This window comes from Dictyostelium purpureum (genome assembly GCF_000190715.1).
Source record: "Dictyostelium purpureum unplaced genomic scaffold DICPUscaffold_243, whole genome shotgun sequence".
Taxonomy (NCBI): Eukaryota; Evosea; class Eumycetozoa; order Dictyosteliales; family Dictyosteliaceae; genus Dictyostelium; species Dictyostelium purpureum.
Genome location: NW_003519579.1, coordinates 1 through 13,796, shown reverse-complemented (window position 1 = coordinate 13,796; position 13,796 = coordinate 1). Strand labels below are relative to the sequence as shown.

General features: G+C 24.5%; 8 protein-coding genes across 8 annotated transcripts; 4 read left to right on the top strand and 4 right to left on the bottom strand.

Annotated features, from left to right (window-relative positions):
* Positions 1–75: 75 nt before the first annotated feature.
* DICPUDRAFT_81531 (uncharacterized protein) lies at positions 76–3,900 on the bottom strand (the record flags this gene model as incomplete). Its single annotated transcript, XM_003290765.1, has 3 exons — positions 76–1,292; positions 2,367–3,042; positions 3,115–3,900. 3 exons carry the CDS (start codon positions 3,898–3,900, stop codon positions 76–78), a joined length of 2,679 nt encoding a protein of 892 aa, XP_003290813.1.
* Positions 3,901–4,467: 567 nt separating this feature from the next.
* Positions 4,468–4,932, top strand: DICPUDRAFT_56985 (uncharacterized protein). Its single transcript, XM_003290777.1, has 2 exons — positions 4,468–4,493; positions 4,551–4,932. The coding sequence occupies exons 1-2, from the start codon at positions 4,491–4,493 to the stop codon at positions 4,770–4,772; spliced, it is 225 nt and encodes a 74-aa protein (XP_003290825.1). The 5' UTR covers positions 4,468–4,490; the 3' UTR covers positions 4,773–4,932.
* A 394-nt stretch (positions 4,933–5,326) lies between these two features.
* Positions 5,327–6,079, bottom strand: DICPUDRAFT_81530 (uncharacterized protein; the record flags this gene model as incomplete). The annotated part of the gene is made up of 1 exon (XM_003290764.1): positions 5,327–6,079. One exon carries the CDS (start codon positions 6,077–6,079, stop codon positions 5,327–5,329), a length of 753 nt encoding a protein of 250 aa, XP_003290812.1.
* Positions 6,080–6,374: 295 nt separating this feature from the next.
* On the top strand, positions 6,375–7,529 carry DICPUDRAFT_155352 (uncharacterized protein; the record flags this gene model as incomplete). The annotated part of the gene is made up of 2 exons (XM_003290776.1): positions 6,375–7,253; positions 7,323–7,529. 2 exons carry the CDS (start codon positions 6,375–6,377, stop codon positions 7,527–7,529), a joined length of 1,086 nt encoding a protein of 361 aa, XP_003290824.1.
* Positions 7,530–7,575: 46 nt separating this feature from the next.
* Positions 7,576–8,500, bottom strand: DICPUDRAFT_98818 (uncharacterized protein; the record flags this gene model as incomplete). Its single annotated transcript, XM_003290763.1, has 2 exons — positions 7,576–8,352; positions 8,419–8,500. The coding sequence occupies 2 exons, from the start codon at positions 8,498–8,500 to the stop codon at positions 7,631–7,633; spliced, it is 804 nt and encodes a 267-aa protein (XP_003290811.1). The 3' UTR covers positions 7,576–7,630.
* A 460-nt stretch (positions 8,501–8,960) lies between these two features.
* On the top strand, positions 8,961–10,245 carry DICPUDRAFT_92560 (uncharacterized protein). Its single transcript, XM_003290775.1, has 2 exons — positions 8,961–9,053; positions 9,510–10,245. Coding segments are annotated over exons 1-2 (690 nt in total). The 5' UTR covers positions 8,961–9,051; the 3' UTR covers positions 10,198–10,245.
* A 171-nt stretch (positions 10,246–10,416) lies between these two features.
* DICPUDRAFT_38082 (uncharacterized protein) lies at positions 10,417–11,844 on the top strand (the record flags this gene model as incomplete). The annotated part of the gene is made up of 1 exon (XM_003290774.1): positions 10,417–11,844. One exon carries the CDS (start codon positions 10,417–10,419, stop codon positions 11,842–11,844), a length of 1,428 nt encoding a protein of 475 aa, XP_003290822.1.
* Positions 11,845–11,983: 139 nt separating this feature from the next.
* Positions 11,984–12,930, bottom strand: DICPUDRAFT_81525 (uncharacterized protein; the record flags this gene model as incomplete). Its single annotated transcript, XM_003290762.1, has 2 exons — positions 11,984–12,692; positions 12,806–12,930. The coding sequence occupies 2 exons, from the start codon at positions 12,928–12,930 to the stop codon at positions 11,984–11,986; spliced, it is 834 nt and encodes a 277-aa protein (XP_003290810.1).
* Positions 12,931–13,796: the final 866 nt, after the last annotated feature.

Genomic DNA, 13,796 nt, shown 5'->3' with positions numbered 1-13,796 from the left:
TGTTTATTTATTTATTTTTTTTTAAGTTTTAGAGTTATTAGATTTTTTGTTTATTATTATAGTTTTTTTAATTTTTTAATTTTTTTTATTTAATTCATGATTGATGAATTCTCCATAGTTTCTTAATAGATATTCAATTCTTGAAAACTCTACCATTATTTTTTTAAAATTTGAAAGTTTAATACCACTAGCGACATTTCTTTGATTGTCAATTACATCTTGAATTTTAATTTTTGTATCAAAGCTTCTAAATGATTCCATTACATTTGTGTTGATCGAAATTATTTTATTGTAATCAAATTTAATATAGAATAAAAAAAATGAATGCAATAATTTGTGAATGTTGAGATTGGATCTAACCAAAGTTTTGTAAAAATAAATTGCCATAATAGTTAGTGCATGGGATGAAAAATAACCTTGAGAGGCATCTTTAATATTTGCCTTTTCTGTGTAATGTTTGACCAATAAAATCAATTCTTTTAAATATTTTTTGTCTTTTAGTTCTGATATAAAGAAATTAGAATTTTGGTTTGGTTCTCCAATGTTAAAGCTCAGGTCAAATTTAACAAGATTGATTTTATCACAAAATCTAATAATTGGTACTTTCGCATCTGGTCTTGTTTCAAAATTATCATATCTTGGTTTGTTTTTTAATTTTTGTAATACCATATTGTAGGGTTGAGAGCTATCGATGAGGGTGACATCGATATCACTATCGGGACTTGATAAACGAGTAACAAAAGAGCCATATTTATATAATTTTCCAGTTGGGAATTCATTTTTTAAAAAGTTTTCTAAAGTATTAAAGCTGTTATTCTTTCTTTGTAAGCTGTTGCTATTTTCTTTCAAGGTTTCGGCTTTTAATTCTAAATAATTGATGAATTCGCTTTTACTTTCAGGTACAGGTACATCTGACTCAATTATGAGTTTAATATAAGTTTGTACAAAAATTTTACTTGTTCTATCGTTTGATAAATTTGAGATTATTGAATAAAAATAATTTGGATTGGTTTTAATTAAATCTAAATATTCTTTTTCGCTACCTTGTAAATTCTCTGGACTATAGTATTCTTCGTTTTGTTCATCTTTTATATTATCTCCTATTGGCTCATCTTCATCTTCAAAATGCTCTTCCTCTTTAACATCGAAATTACCACAAATATCTGGTAATTGAGCATCTTTTAAGTTTTGATTCATAACATTGATTCCTTCTTTAGTTAATACTTTAATTCCCGACATATTGTCAATTATATCAATGTAGTCCTTCCAAGTTTTATCATTATAAAATGTATCTTTATTTCCAATAATAAAGAGGGCATATTTGGCACGGGTAATTGCTACATTAATTCTATTTATATCTCTGAAAAAACCAATATCACTGCTTCTAACACAGGATAAAATTACAATATCTTTTTCTTTACCTTGTGAGCCATCTATTGTAGTAATTGAAATGTTAAGATTGAAAATAGATTTAATTTTTTTATGCATTTCTTCTTTTTGTAGTTTGTATGGTGTTATAATTCCTATTGACTTTTTTTTAACTTCTGGGTGAGCGATAAACAAGCTTTTTAATAGTGTAACAATGGTATTAATTTCATAACTGTTCATCTTAGACTTATTATTTTCTTTAGTTTCTTCTCTTGAATTTGGTAAATGGTAAAAACAAAGAGGGCCAAAAAGTGGATTTGAATAAAAATCTTGATAGTAATGTTTAACATTATCGCCATCAATTAAACCATGACCATAAAAACGGGTTGAGGGAAAATAGGAAATTCGTGGATGCATACGATATTGAATTTTTAAATTTGTTGTTTTTAATTTGTTTATATTTGATAATCTTTCGAAGAGAGAAACATTGAAGTCCAGCTTGTATGATTCTTTAGCAAAAATAGTTGGTGGTAATTGTTTTGTGTCACCAATTAGAACTACTTTTTTACATGTGCCAATGGTAAGTGGAATAATTGCAGATGCCTCAGTTGATTGGGTCGATTCATCTATAATTACATAATCTGGACTAAATGATGACCTTACTAAAGCTGAGCCACTTCCAGACAATGTTGAAAAGCAAATTGTTTTACTTCTTAAATATGATTTTCTTTCCCAATGGTGAAGATTATATGCACTTACGGGATGGAATTCTTTTGATATTTTTTCTAAACGACCAATTCTACAGATTTTACTTTGATGTTCAGATAGATATATTCTTTTAAGGATTTCATCAACTGCAATATGAGATGGGGCACAAACTAATATTTTACTGTTCTTTTCTTTTTGGGTAATTATAGAAATAATTTTTTCAATTACCATAGTCTTCCCGGTACCTGGTGGGCCTTCAACCAAAGTAATAAAATTTCTATTTGAACAACTTTCATTAACTGCTTCTTTTTGAGGATCATTTAAAATTTTAATAATTTCCTGATCTTCATTTGATGTGAGGCGAAAATATGAGGGTGAGACTAAACTTTTGAATAACAATTTCTTATCTTTTAATAAATGAAGGGTCTCAATTTCTCTTCTGAAAGTTACTGAAGCATTAACTTTTACATAAGAAACACGGGGGTTTTGTTTTAAGAGTTCATTTGATAGGTTTTCAAAATTGCCAAATTTGCAGATTATTTTTTTCTCTAAATGGTTTGCCTTTTTCAAATCGCTAATAACCTCGCACATGAAAAATTTATACGAGACTTGTACAAGTAAAAGGTCACGTGGATTAATTTCTTCTGAACGGGTTTTGTATTTTATTTCAAAGGTAGCCTCACAGCTTTCTCTTCTTATTACTACTCCCTCAACCAATGCAACCGGGTTCATTTTTAATTTATTAAGGTCTTTGAATTTTTCATCTCTAACTTCTATTCCAAAAGAATTTTCGATACTGTTTTCTATTTGTTTGATAAATTCTTTTGTTACCATTGGTTTTAAATAGTTTACATATTGAGCATAGCTTTCGAACAAAAGTGGTTTTTCAGATGGTAGATTGATTTTAATAGATGGAATCATTATTGGATTGGTGTTTAGCAATATGTCGATAATGTCATTATCACTCTAAAATATTAGAATGTTAGTAAATAAATAAAAAATTAAAATTAAATAAAAGATTAAAATATATTTACATACAGTGTGTAAATCAATATCGTAGAAACTGGGTGTTAAGTCCGGTGAGTTTAAACCTTGATAACCAGGAACATTAGCAATTGACATTTCGGAGATACCTCGAGTAACAGAGTTTGTGATATCAGAGTAAACATTATCAATTGAATTTTTGGAGATATCTTGAGTAACTTTGCTAACAGAGCTTGTGGTATCAGAATAAATAGATGTAATTCTTTTTATAATTGTTTGAATAGGTTTCATAATATTTGAAGAATTTATTTTAAACATTGGAACAAGTAAACCCTTAAGTTGAAGAGATAATTTGACTTTTTTGAAAAATCCATTGCTTAGTATTGTATTAAGGCTGAAATTATTTCGGGTCTGTCTAGAGAAAGCAGGCAGATGGGTTTCTTTTTTAATTATTTTTAAATAATTTTTTTGATAGGTTTTATTAAAAAACACAATAAAGATGAGCCTTACAAAGTTTAAAAATAAAACTGGGTGTCGGATTTTAAAACTGCTATAAGATTTGAAAATATCATTGATTAAATGATTTAAACCAGTTAAACTCTTTTGTTTTATTGTGTTGATAATATTCGAAATTTCTTGAATTTCGGATAAAAATTTAAGTTTTTGTGTGGAAAGCACTGATAGATTTTCAGTGATTGTTGATTTTGAAAAATTTGGGGTATCAATTATATGATCGAAAATAATTGTTAATGCATGACCATCATGATCATTTTGATATTTCAAACCAATGGAGGGATCTTCTTTATTTGATTTTTTTATTTTTTCTAAAGATTTTGACATTTTTTTTTAAAATTATATGTTTAAAAAAAAAAAAATTAAATGTTGATATAAAAATGATTTTTGGAAAAAGAAAAATAAAAAAAAAAAGAACCCCAAAAAAAAAAAAAAAAAAAACCAAAAAAAAATTAAAATTTTTTTTTAAGAATTCAAAACAATTTTATTTTTTTGGGAAAATATAAAAAAAGTATTTTTTTTTGGTGTGAGATACAAAAAAAAAAAAAAAAAAAAACAAAAATAATTATTTTTTATATATTTTTAAATTTGTATAATAATTTTTATTATTAATTATTTTTATCATAATTTATATATAATTTCTAAATTATTGCAAGGTTTGAATAATAACATTGTTATTATTTTATAATTTAGGTTATTTAGTTTAATTTACAAACAAAATGCAAATATTTATGTATATTTGATTAAGGCTTTTTACTCCCTTGGATGATTTTTAAAAATTTTAGGAAAATTTTTTTTTTTTTTATTTTTTTTTTTTTTTTCATTTTTTTTCATTTTTTTTTTAATTTTTTATTTTTTTATTTTTATTTTTATCTTTATTTTTAATTAATAAACAAAATAAGTTTAATTATAAAAAAATGGTAACTATAAATTTAAATAACGGTATAACTTCACAAATAACTAACATACAGATTTAGTCAGCAATTTTTAATTTCCAAAGTTTGTTAGTAGTTATTTTATTATTTATTTGCACATGTACATATATTAAAAGTACATATCCATCAATTTTAGAAGTTAGAGACAAACATAGCTTTTCAGGTTTACCTAGAAAAGCAGCAATTATAGGTGAAAGACTTAGTCCATGGGTTTCCGCTTCTTGTCTTGCTATGGGACTTTATTTATTATTTATCAAAGATTAAAAAACTAATAATATATAATATATAATAAAATAAAAATAATAATAATAATAATAATAATAATAATAATAATAATAATAATAATAATAATAATAATAATAATAATAGTTTAATTTATAATACTGTATAAAATAATTAAATAAAAAACTTATTGTAAAATTGTAAAAAGAAAAAAAAAATCAGATGGTGGGTGTTTTTAGTATCACTATTTATTAATCATTAGCAATTTATAGATTGTATTTAAAGCATCAATTTATCAAGAAAACCATAGTTTTATCTAATTTCAACAGCTTTAATATTTACCACAGTTCGACTATAATTTATAGAAGATGAACAATAGAGTATTTTAATTTGTTTTTTACCACAATTAATTTTTTGATTTTTGATTTATAGTTTAAAAACTGATGGAATATTTTTTCCATTAGTTTTATATCTGTTAGAACAATTTTATAGAATCACAAAATAATATTTGTCAATAATAAAAGATTATAAAACTTTAATAAATACAAATTAAATAAAAATACTATTTGTTTAGATTTTAATATATTTTTTTTTTATTAACTTAATAGTATAACTGAGACTATTGTATCACCTTTAATAAATAACTGACCATAATATTTTTTGATTTTTTGATGTCTATTTGTTTTTTCTTGTTCTTCTGCTGATAAAAAGTGATATTCAGTGTATTCTTCTTCTACATCTCTTAATATGATATTCCAATGCTTATCGAATGCAACAAGATAGCCCTGGCAATAACCTCTAATTGAACTAATATCTCTAATGATAATTTTAATTCTACTTTTTGTTTCTAAAGCTTTTCTTAATAAACTTATTGGACCATCTGTAAATAAATTTGCAATATTTTTGATTAATTTAAATTCTTCAACATCAACCTTTTTTATATTTGGATTTGAATATTTTTCATTTACTGTTGGTATGGTTGTTGTAGTTGTTGTTGTGGATGTGACTGTACTAATATTTGTAGTAACCGATGGAGTTGTATTGGATTGTGATGTTTCTAGAGCAGTGTTTTGTTGTTTTTGTTCTTGTTCTTGTTGTATTTGTGGTGGTTGTGTTTGTTGTGGTTGTTGTGGTTGTGGTTGTGGTTGTTGTGATTGTGGTTGTGGTTTTTTAATTTGAACATAGTTTTCATCAGATGGATGTAATAAAACTCTAGCTTTATGGATATTGTCCAGAGGTTTTATTTTGGGAAATGGCAGTTTTACTTTATCAGCATTTTGCAAAGCAAATAACGGATCAAAATTTTCTGAAAAAAAGTTTAGTTTTTCATTTTCTTCTTTTTTATCCATTCATGATAATTAAACCACCATAAAAAATTTTATAATAGTTTAATAAATTTATTATTTTAAACTATTAATTAAATTTTTAATTTAATTATTGTATAAATAATTATTTTTATAAAAAAAAAAGATCACAAAAACTAAAAAATTAAAAAAATAAAAAAATAAAAATAAAAAATTTATTAAAAAAATAATTTTTTTAAAAAAAATAGAAATGCGTCAGTTTTTTTCTCAAAAGCATATTATTGTTGATATAGTTTATTTATTCATTATTTATCAATTAAAATATTTAAATAATTAAAAAATGGAGCCAATTAATAATAGTATTATATATAGAGTTAAATTTAGTAAAATGCATGGAGCTGGTAATGATTTTGTTTGTTTTGAAACAAACAAAGTCGAAAGAATCAATAGTTTCGATAAATCAGAAATTTCATTAAAAGAATTAAAAGATATTTCGTTGATTTTAGCAGATAGAAAATATGGTGTTGGATGTGATCAATTAATTATTTGCAATAATAATCCAAAAGTTGAGAAATCAGCACACTATGAAATGATAGTAATTAATAGCGATGGTCAACAAGCCACCATGTGTGGTAATGGTGTTAGATGTTTTTCAAAATTTGTAATTGACAATAAAATCGAATCAAAGAGTTTAAATGGTACACCAAAAAAAGATGAAACCACATCAGAAATAGAACAAAAAGTTGAAACACTTGCAGGATTAATCATCACATATCCACAGATTTACCACCATTTAAATACACGTAATGTTATGATGGTCAAAGTTAATATGGGAAATGCATTAGTTTTAAAAACCAATAAATGGAAAGAAAGCTATGGTACAGTTTTAAACAACAAACAAAGTATTGATAAATCTGCATATCTTGAAACTGTCGAATTAAATTTACCAAATTGTAAGCAACTCGAATGTGTATTGGTATCTATGGGAAATCCACACTGCATAGTATTTTTACAACGTAATATAGAATTGGGTTATTTAAATAAAGAGGAATGTTCAAATTTAAAAACAATGAAAATCGAAGATATCGCTGTTGCTCTTCAAAAACATCCATTATTTACCGACAGTTGTAATGTCGAATTTGTATATCAATCAAATGAAAATAAACTATCAAACACTGTAATCTCTAGAGTCTATGAACGTGGTGCTGGTGAAACCCTTGTAAGTTATTAAAAATATAAACCATTAATAAACAACAAATGACTAACTATACCCATTCTCTTTATTTAGGCATGTGGAACAGGTGCTTCAGCAGTTGCAGTCGCTAGTATTCTTATGGGTCACTGTGACTCTGAAAAAGAAGTAACATGTAGTATGCCTGGTGGGGATTTATTAATTCAATGGGGATCTGGAAATAAAAATGTTTTTAAAACTGGTCCAGCTTGCACTGTATTTAGTTCGCAAATCGATATTGAAATAAATAGACAAATAGAATAAATAAATAAAATAAAATATAACTATGTATTATAATTTAAAGATTTTTAAAATAAAAAAAAAAAATCTATTTACAAAATTATTTATTAAATTGTATTATTAACTTAGTTTTTGTTAACATTACTATTATCTGTTGTTGGTGTTGGTGTTGGTGTTGATGTTGGTGTTGATGCTGATGCTGATGCTGATGCTGATGTTGATGTTGGTGCTGTTTGAGTGGATGGATCTAATTTATTTTTTAAAGCGCCCATCCATTTATCCTCTGCTATAAAATTTGTCCACATTGGTTTATAATCTAATTTAATATTTTTCATACATTCTTGAATCATAGCAACATGATCTGGTGGAAATAATTTATTTCTTTCTAAAACCATATGACCTTTATCATTTCTTTCTGAATATTTATTATCGCTACTTGGGTTAGTTGGTGCCAAATCATCATTATTAGTTGCAAATGGATCGTTTTCTGTCTTTGGGAAATATTCAGAAAAATCTACTCCTCTGAGCATTGGATTTGCTTTTAATTTTGCTTCTATATCATTATCATCATTATTATTATTATTATTACTACTGCTATTATCAAAAGTATCTAAACTATGAAATTGTTCTGAATGGTTCTTAAAATCTACAAAATCACCAAAATCATTATCTTCTTCTTCATCTTCTTCATCCTCTTGATCTGGGTTATTTTTTATATATTCTTCATATGTATCGCCTGCAGGTCTAATTTCAAACCCAATATTATTATTATTTTCGCTATAAACACTTTCGTTATCACTTTCATCCCTAAAATCATCTGGTATTAAATTAAAACCTGAATATCCATCTAAAATAAAAAACAATATTAATTAGTATCTATTTTTTGAAAACCAATATTTACACCAATACTTACTATCATCATTATCTCCATCACTTTCATCTGAAAAATCTTTATAATCTTTATAATTATTTTTATTTTCTACCTTTGACACCATTGCAAAAATAATTTTATTTATATATATATCATATAAATAATAATTAATAAGGTAATTTGGGTAAAAAAAAAAAAATGAAAAAAAAAAAAAAAAAATTAAAAAAAAATAAATTTAATATTTAAAAAAAAAAAAATATATATATTTAATCCTTTTTTTTTTTTTTTTTTTTTTTTTTTCATTTTATTTTAATTTCACATTTTTAGATTACAGTTAGTTTTAACTTCTTTTTTATTTAAAATTATAGTTTTATTGAAAATTTTCAGTTATTATAATAATGTAAAAATTCAAGAATTAAATTCTTAAAAAATTTTACTTTTTTTTTAATTTTTTTTTTAATTTATTTTTTTTTTATTTAATTTTAATTTTAATTTTAATATTTTTTTTATAAAAAAAAAATTTAAATAGTGTGAAATTTTTTTTTTCTATTCATTATATTTAAATTTTAAATACTTAACAAATAATAATAAAAATATTTATTTATTTTTTTTCCTTTATTAATACTAAACACTCCTTTATATATTACAATTATATTTATTAATTAATTATACATTATGCAAATTTTTGTTAAAACTCTTACTGGCAAGACCATTACTTTAGAAGTAGAAGGCTCTGATACCATTGAAAATGTAAAGACCAAAATCCAAGATAAAGAAGGAATTCCACCAGATCAACAAAGACTTATTTTTGCTGGTAAACAATTAGAAGATGGTCGTACTCTCTCTGACTACAACATCCAAAAAGAATCAACTCTCCATTTAGTATTAAGACTCCGTGGTGGTATGCAAATTTTTGTTAAAACCCTTACTGGTAAAACCATTACCCTCGAAGTCGAAGGCTCAGATACAATTGAAAACGTCAAAACCAAAATCCAAGATAAAGAAGGTATCCCACCAGATCAACAAAGACTTATTTTTGCTGGTAAACAATTAGAAGATGGTCGTACTCTTTCTGACTATAATATCCAAAAAGAATCAACTCTCCATTTAGTTCTTAGATTAAGAGGTGGTATGCAAATTTTTGTTAAAACTCTTACTGGTAAAACTATCACCTTAGAAGTTGAAGGCTCAGATACTATTGAAAATGTTAAAACTAAAATCCAAGATAAAGAAGGTATCCCACCAGATCAACAACGTCTCATTTTTGCAGGAAAACAATTAGAAGATGGTCGTACTCTTTCTGATTACAACATTCAAAAAGAATCAACTCTCCATTTAGTCCTTAGATTAAGAGGTGGTATGCAAATTTTCGTCAAAACTTTAACCGGTAAAACTATTACTTTAGAAGTTGAAGGCTCAGATACAATTGAAAATGTAAAGACCAAGATTCAAGATAAAGAAGGTATCCCACCAGATCAACAACGTTTAATTTTTGCTGGTAAACAATTAGAAGATGGTCGTACTCTCTCTGACTATAATATCCAAAAAGAATCAACTCTCCATTTAGTATTAAGACTTCGTGGTGGTATGCAAATTTTCGTTAAAACTTTAACCGGTAAAACCATTACTTTAGAAGTTGAAGGCTCAGATACTATTGAAAACGTTAAAACTAAAATTCAAGACAAAGAAGGTATCCCACCAGATCAACAAAGACTTATTTTTGCAGGTAAACAATTAGAAGATGGTCGTACTCTTTCTGACTACAACATTCAAAAAGAATCAACTCTCCATTTAGTTCTTAGATTAAGAGGTGGTTTTTAAATCTTAAAAAAACAATAAATCTATTTTTTATCTTTCACACTTAAATTTAATCTTTTTATATTATATGCAATTTTAATTTAAATTATTTGAAAAAATTATTAGTAAAAAAAAAATTTATTTTTTTATTTTTTTTTAAATTTTATTTTTATTTCATTTTTTTTTTAATTTCATGTATATTTTTAATTTTTTTTAATTTTGCCATCTATATTTAAATCAAAAATGTCAACAACCAATCCAACTATAGTAAATAAAGAATTATCAAATATTAATGAAGATATACTTTACAACTCACTCTGTTTTTTATCATTTGATAGTCTCTTGGAATGTTTAGTTTCGATTGGATATGAAAATGATATAGAATCAGTGGGTAATCAAAAAAGCGATTTAGTTAATAGACTTGTCAATGACTCTAGAGAACTAGGTATCGAAGATTTTATTCAGCGTTTAAATTTTGAAACCATTACAGAAACCTGCTCTCTTTTATCATTATCTGGTGTTAATGGTGACACCGATGAAGAGATTCTAGAAAATTCAAGAAAACAATTAGAGGATAAAATGAAAAGAGACTCATTAGACCAATTCTTTTATTCTTTAACTCCGCACATTCTTTCACAATTTTGTAATTGCTTAAAAATTAAACTCCCACCACCAACTACAACTAATGAAAATAGTGAATCAAATGAATCAAAAGAAACAGAAGAGGAAGAAGAAGAAGAGGAAAAAGATATTGAAGAAATGGAAGAAAAAGAAGAAACTAAAACCATATCAACATCGATCCCATCAATTAAAGTCGGTGCTGATGGAACTACAGTTTTATCAACCCTGTCAACCAAATCAACCTATAAGAAATATAAAAATAGAGGTATTCAATATGGCGATAGTATAGTAGAAGGTGTATTTTATGAAAACATTATTAGATTAGTCAGAGATGAAATTTTACTTTGTGGTGTCGAAAACTTATTTTCATTCTTACCAAAACAAAAACTACTCCCAATTTGTGAATCTCTTAAAATTAATATAAAACCAACTGATAAGATGTCAGATATAATAACAAAAGTTACCTCAAAATTATTTAATATAGATTTAATACATGATCAAAAACAACAACAACAACAATTTATAACACCAATCAGAACTAGAAATAACCTTCAATACCCCAAGACACCTTCATCAGCATCAGAAAGTGAAGATAATAGTGATAATAAAAACAATAATGACAACAGTAACAATAACAATAATATAAATGAAGCAGACTCTGCAAATAATACAAATAGTTGCAATAGTAATAATAACTCACCAAGATCAAATAAAAACAAAAGAAAACTTGAGGAAGAAACTGAAGAGTCTGATAATAGTAATAATGAAACCACTGATGATTCAGAAATTGACCAACCCGCAAAAAGACCACTTATTACAGATATTAAAAATGGTATTACAAAAGAAGACCTCAGCTGCTATTTAGTAAAGGATCTTAGACAATGGTTACAAAAAAAAGGTTTAAAATACACAGATAAAAAATCAGTTTTGGAAAATAGAATCTTAAAATATTTAGAAAATGAAAATGAAGCCACATCCGCTTCAGAATCTGAAGATAAAGAGAAAGAGAAAAAAACACCTTCAAAAAAATTAAAATCAAAACATAACTAAAAAAAATAAAAATAAAAAACAATAAAACTATTTATAAATTAAAACCAAAATCATTTTTATATAGAGTATTATTCTATACCTTTTTATTTATTGATTGGTTTATTTGTTTAAAATTTATTATTATTTTTATTATCTATTTTTATTGTGCTTTTTCAATACCATAACCAATCCAAAAAGCAACCAGTGTTGTAATTGCACCATTTAGTAACATTTGAATACCAGAAATTGGAATATTTTTATTTGATACATATCCTTTAAAACAACCCAAAGCAAATAATACACAAGCGAAAAGAGCAATTGAAATGATGAATATTTTATCGAAATCCCCAGGTATGTTGTAATGACCAGAGCAAAGATATGATAATAATGGTATACCACCACAAATTAAAAATGAACCAAATGTTACAAGTGCACTTTTAATAGCACCATATTTAGAGCCTCCATCTTCCTCGTCCTCTGCAACTGCACCATGCTCTTCCATCATCATAATTGATGTAACTGTTTTTCTGTATGGGAATAATAACTCGACAATTCTTTTAGCTTGTTCGTTTGTAAAACCTTTATCCTCATATAACTCTACTAATACTAATTTTTGTTCTTCTGGATTCTCCTCTATTTGTTTCTCTAATTTACTTTGTTCTAATTTTATTTGATCCTCTTCTGCCAACTCTGATACATAATCACCAACTGCCATACCAATAGCATCTCCCAATAAATTTGCAAATGCTACAATTAATATTACACCTCTTGTTAAACCTGCACCTGTTGCTGCTGCTACAATTGCAAATGTTGTAATAATACCATCTAATCCACCAAAAACAATTGATTTAATAAACTCACCTGATTCTCTAAAATTTAAAAAAGTAATTCATTATTAATTTATTTTATTTATAGATTTTATTTATTTATTACTATGATTATAATTAAATATAATAATCATTATTGATTATTAGTAATTTACTCTTTATGTGGTTCTTTTCTATCCTCTTCATCAACGGGGGAATTATGTGCCTGTATTGATTTATTTATATCATTGTCTTCAAATGCATTACGTGCATCACCTAAATTTCTTGTTAAACTACTCATTGTATTTTTAAAAATAATAATATAACTTTGATTATTATTTACAAAATATAAATTTAATACATATATAAAAAAATCTGTTTTAAAAACTTTTTTTTTTTTTTTTTTTTTTTTTTTTTAATTTAATTTTTTTTATTTTTTATTTTATTTTTTTTATTTACCTTTTTTAAAAAAAAAAATCAATTTTATAAAATATACACATAAATCTTTTTCAAAGCCAAAGTTTAAAAACAACGAAAATAAATAAAAAATTAAAAAAAAATTAAAAAAATTAAAAAAATATAATAGTTGTTATATTATTTTATTATAAAAACAAATAAAATAAAACAACTATTATTTTTATTATTTTTACTATTTTTAAAATTTACCCCAAAATATTTCTTCATCATTTCCCACACTTTTATATCTATATTTTCTAAGTATATTTTTACGGTTATTTTAAATTTCGAAAATAAAATATTTCAAAAAAAAAAAATTTTAAATTTTAAAACATTCTTTTAACTTTCTCTCTTTAGAGCGGACCATAAATAATTATTTATAAATATTTATTTTATTATTTTTTAAAAAAATTTTTAAATTTTGAAAAAAATTTAAATTTTTTTATTTCTTTTTTTTTTTAATTTTATTTTATTTTATTTTATTTTTATTTCAACAAAAAACTATTTTTTATTTTTTTATTTTTTTTTTCACTATATCATTATATATACATAAATGATCTCTTTTAATATTTATAATATATATAATATTTTTTTTAAAAATGGCAACTAAGAATAATAAATTTAATAAAAAAGAGGGGGATAAAGATGATAAAAATAACAAAAATAATACCAATAATAGTAATAATAACAATAATAATAACAATAATAGTA